Source organism: Sinocyclocheilus grahami, unplaced genomic scaffold (assembly GCF_001515645.1).
Source record: "Sinocyclocheilus grahami isolate Dianchi unplaced genomic scaffold, SAMN03320097.WGS_v1.1 scaffold958.1, whole genome shotgun sequence".
Classification (NCBI taxonomy): Eukaryota; Metazoa; Chordata; class Actinopteri; order Cypriniformes; family Cyprinidae; genus Sinocyclocheilus; species Sinocyclocheilus grahami.
In genome coordinates this window covers 189,425-194,424 of record NW_015506137.1, presented here as the reverse complement: position 1 = coordinate 194,424, position 5,000 = coordinate 189,425, and the positions used below count along the sequence as shown (strand labels likewise).

General features: G+C 36.0%; 1 protein-coding gene across 1 annotated transcript in view; it reads left to right on the top strand.

Moving 5' to 3' along the window:
- Positions 1-5,000, top strand: part of LOC107564739 (PDZ domain-containing RING finger protein 4) — a 50,969-nt gene that overhangs the window by 36,580 nt on the left and 9,389 nt on the right. The window contains exons 3-6 of the mRNA XM_016249885.1: positions 357-459; positions 1,579-1,671; positions 3,904-3,966; positions 4,770-4,871. Coding sequence (XP_016105371.1) covers positions 357-459; positions 1,579-1,671; positions 3,904-3,966; positions 4,770-4,871 — 361 coding nt within the window. The remainder of the gene's footprint in view (positions 1-356; positions 460-1,578; positions 1,672-3,903; positions 3,967-4,769; positions 4,872-5,000) is intronic.

The following is a 5,000-nucleotide window of genomic DNA, read 5'->3' as shown; positions in this document are numbered from 1 at the left end:
GCGACTGTTTTATATGCGAGATTCAAACTCACAACTATGAGAAAAAGGTCAAAAATGCAAGACATGAACTCAGAATTCTGACTTTCGGTGACAGTTTTTTGTTTCCGTAAAGGGTAGATAATGAATAATGAATCAATAAAGGTAATTGAGACTTTTGATCTCACATTTCTGACTTTTGTTCTCACAGTTGTAAGTTTTTATCACACAGTACTCAGAAGTGCGAGATCCAGTGTCTGCTGCATGTCTTTTTCTTCTTCTTGTGGTGGATATATAGCAGACTGCTTACACAGATGCATATCAATATCAGCTGTCACTGTAGATGATGCTAATGAGATCTGTGTTTGTCCTCTGCTCAGCTGTCTCTCTCTGCACACGATGGATCAGGAATACTTGGAGGGCAACGAGTATCTCTCCAACATGGCAGCGGACGCCGAGAGGACCGATGACTTTGAGTACGAGGTGAGATTCCTCCGTTTATAAATAACTCAGCATTTATTCACACGACGCCAGCTTGATACACTGAAGCAATAACATTATGAAAATGTTATTCTTTCAACATTTAAAATGTCCCGTTTTGAAATGGGTTTTTTTTGGTTATGTGAATGTTAAAGGAACGTTCCGTTTTAGAATTTTGCAAACATTACGCGAACGTTACATATAAATGTTTCTCTGAACGTTCCCGAAGCAGCTTGTAACATTTAAGAAACATTGCCACATAGTTGTCCGACTAAAACGTTTCAGAGAAATAACATTTCACAAACTGTTGTATGCATAATGTTTCTGTGCTAATGTTTCGAGAACTTTTCATTAAGTTATGAAAACGTTATTTCTGAATGTTCAAAACGTCCATTTTTTTATGTTTTAAAAAAAATTATCCTGTACCAAAACATAATAAAAAATAAATACAAATAAATTAATTTAAAAAAAAGTTTAATAAAAAAGTTTCAAGTAAATCCTACACCAAAAAAATTTAAGTGTTTAAAGTAAATTTTATACCCAAAAAATTACATTAAAAAAAAATTAAAATTGTTTTAAAATTGCTAAATTAAGCAATCTCGTATCAAAAAAATTATACCAAAAATACAATAAATTAAAAAAAAATCCTACTCCAAAAAAAAAAAAAACATGTTTAAAGTAAGTCCTACATCAATAAATAAAAAATAATAAAAAATCCTACAATAAATCCACTGCACTATTTTTCTTCAGTGGAGTCGTCTTTAACATTGATGATATTAAAGCACCTTTAGGTCAAAGACAATCCATGCAAAACTCCACATTAATTCTATTCAAATCAAGTTTATTTGTATAGCGCGTTTCTCCATTACATTTAGGAGTAGGTTATCAGTGGTGACTGCGGAGAAGTGTACAGTAAAAATCATGCAGTTAGTTACAAATGACATGCAATCAAACAGATGGTGAACACATGATTATATGTTGCGTTTAAGCAGAATTTGCTAGTTTTATATGTTGCTCCAGGGTTAGCATCCTCTGTTAATATCAAGAACATTTTTACTATGTTTATCGGTGATGAATGAGTCCTCCGCTGACAGAGATGCATCGGGTCTCTTGTCTCTGCAGGAGGTTGAGCTGCGTCGACTGAGCTGTCAGGAGAAGCTGGGGCTCACGCTGTGCTACAGGACAGACGAGGACGAGGACATCTACGTCAGCGAGGTGCGCCACAAACATCACTCACACGCTTCTGTCCGACGCCTGAATCCTCAGACACTAGCTTGTCTCCCATATAGGAGGTTAATAATTAGTCCCGATGAAATGATCGCTTATTAGAGCGACGTAAACACTCAAACATAACACTCAGATGTAGTTTTAATCATAAAGTCTTGATATTGGATCATAAAACCATTTAAAACGTCTTTAATACTGAATAGATTTACTGTGTAGCAGACACCGGGGCTAGTTGTCACACTTGAATACTGAAGCCAGTTTCTGTTAATTGACACAAACTTTGAAGTCTTCACGGTAGGAACATCAAGCGTTTGAATATTTATATGGGTATTGAAAACATTCAAACAATTTAACACACTTTGAGCTCGACAGCGGGGCATGTTGTCACAATTATTAACAAAATAACTAAACCTGACGGGATATCGACTGTGTGACAACTAGCCCCGGTCTATATACATCTGTACAACCAAGATTTTCTAATGTTTTTGAAAGACGTCTCTCCTGCTCACCAAGGCTGCATTAAAATTATTTGATTAAAAAAACATAGTAAAAAATTTTGAAATATTATTACAATCCAAAACAGCTGTTTTCTGTGTGAATATCTGTTAAACTGTAATTTATTTCTGTGATCAAAGCTGTATTTTCAGCATCACATGATCTTCAGAAATCATTCTAATATGCTGATTTGATGCTCAAGAAACATTTCTGATTATTATCAGTGTTGAAAACAGTTTTATTTCTGTGGAAACTGTGATACACTACCATTAAAAAGATGCTTTTATTCATCAAGGATGCTGTAAATTGTTCAAAAGTGACAGTAAATACATTTATAATGTTCCAAAATGTTTCTATTTCACACACTTTTGAACTTTCTGTTCATCTGTGAATCCTGACAAATTTAATGCATCACGGTTTCCACAGAAATATTGTGCAGCGCGACTGATAATAATCAGAAATGTTTCTTGAGCAGCATATTAGACAGATATATACGGTAATATCTGGTGTTTCAGTGAGTGTTTGTGTGCTCTGGGCTTCATTAGAAGTCGTCTTGGATTCATCGGGTCTCTGCGGAGATCCGTCAGCGCTTACAGGCTTATTAAAATCTCCACTCCATAAAATTGAAGAGCAGAGAGCGTGCTATCAGGGATATTACAGCGCTGGCATGATGAACGGCCCCTTACACCAGACAGAGAGAGAGAGAGAGACTCTCACTAGAGTCTGATCACGGCTGATGAAGACAGATAAACTCCGCTCTGATTGGACGGATCAGACAGTCACTGATTGGCTGTTAAAGGACGCGTCTCCATAAAGCACAGCAGTCGGATCTGGGAGTAAAAATCACATTTATTTTCTCCCTAGGAGTCTTTAAAGAAGACCTAGAGGTTGTTAATCGAAGCGTCCGTTAAAGCCATCAGTTGTTTCTAAAGAATTCCTAGCGAAAAACTACATTACCCATGATTCTGTGAACTAATTCCACCAATCAGAGACTGCGAATGACGTAATGCTAAAACACGATTTCCTTGCTCTGTATTCTTGACTTTTTTTCTTGTAGAAATATCTAAACATTTTAAAATCAAGATGCATTTACGGAAATAAAATAAAATATTAAAAACATGTTATTTCAGCTAGTTGCGAAGGAAGTATATCTCATCTTTATTTAGTTTGTGTAATAACTAAACTATATAAAAACTAATGAAAGCTATATACACATATTTGGAAAAACAAGATGTTTTCTGAATTATATAGGCTATATATTGTATATATCTAAAATAGTTATATGCATATTTTGCAATAAACTAAATATATTGTTTCTATGTATAAAATCCACATCTTTAAATCAACAGTTAATCATTATTGTTCTTACTTCAGTGATATTCGCAGTGCATCATGGGATTGTAGTTCTTTCCTCACTAAAGCTGTTAAGTTCACAGTCTTGCATCTTTGTCTGATTTTCAAATATTTTTCTGCTTCAAATGAAAGTTTGTGATGTTGTGATTCTCCTCGTAGCGAGTTGCTTTGCTTCACGGCTCATAGCTCTTAAACAAAGACTTTTTATGAGAAAAATGAATAGGAAGAAGTGGGCGGGCCCTAATGCGTTCTGGTCACAGAGGAGCACGGGATTGGCTGGAGTCTTGGAGCCTCAGCCAATCAGATCCTGAGTTCATAATTTTAAATGGCATCATTCATTTCAAATCTGAAACCTGCTGCTTTGATTCTCAGATCGAGCCGAACAGCATCGCTGCACGAGACGGTCGAATCCGAGAAGGAGACCGTATTTTACAGGTAACTTCTCCTTTCACTCATTAACCCTGTGTGGCTATTGTGTCAGCTACAGGACCCGAGGGAGAGCAGGGATGCTCTGAGACGCTCTGAGACGCTCTCCACAGATTCTGTGCTTCTCAGTAAACTCATCTGTGATCTCTCACGCTTCAGGATCAGATCTGCTGATTCTGCAGCAACTAATCAAACTGAGAACTAGTACAAATACAGATGCTGCAAAAAATGGTTTTCTTCCGTAGTATTTCTGTCTTGATTTCCAGTTCAAATATTAAAACACTCATAAGTCAAGATACATTTACTGGAGATATAAATGCATATTGATTTAAAAATGTTTAGATATGTTTTGATAGAATATATATTGCCTGTTAGAGTTTACCATACACTGCAAACAATGTTTGTTCTTCTCTTGTTTAGACACATTAATGCTAAATGATCTAAGATATAAAGTTTCAAAAACAAAATCTAAATTCAGTGATTTTTGTTTTGTTTTGCTAAAAACAAGAAATATGTATCTATCAGCGGGGTCAGAAATATAATCTTGTTTCCCCTTAGAATAAATTTTTCTGACCCCACTGACAGATTTTTTTTTTCTTGTTTTGAGCAACAACTCAATTATTATTATTATTTTTCAGAAAACAAGACTAATTATCTAATGTCATTTTGCATCTCCAGTAAGTGTATATTGTTTTAGTAATGTTTAGATATTTGTACTGGAAAATAAGACAGAAATACTGAGTAAGAACGCCATTTCTCGCAGTGTAGTAATGTAACGCTGCGTCTCATTGGATGATGGGTGTGATTGACAGATAAATGGGCGGGACGTTCAGGACAGACAGGAAGCGGTGGCGGTTCTCTCGAATGAAGAATGCAGGAATATTGTGCTGCTGGTCGCAAGGCCGGAAATACAGGTATACACACACACACACACACACACACACACACACACACACATAGACACACACACACACACACAGACACATAGACACACACACACACACACACACATACACACACACATACATACACACACACATACA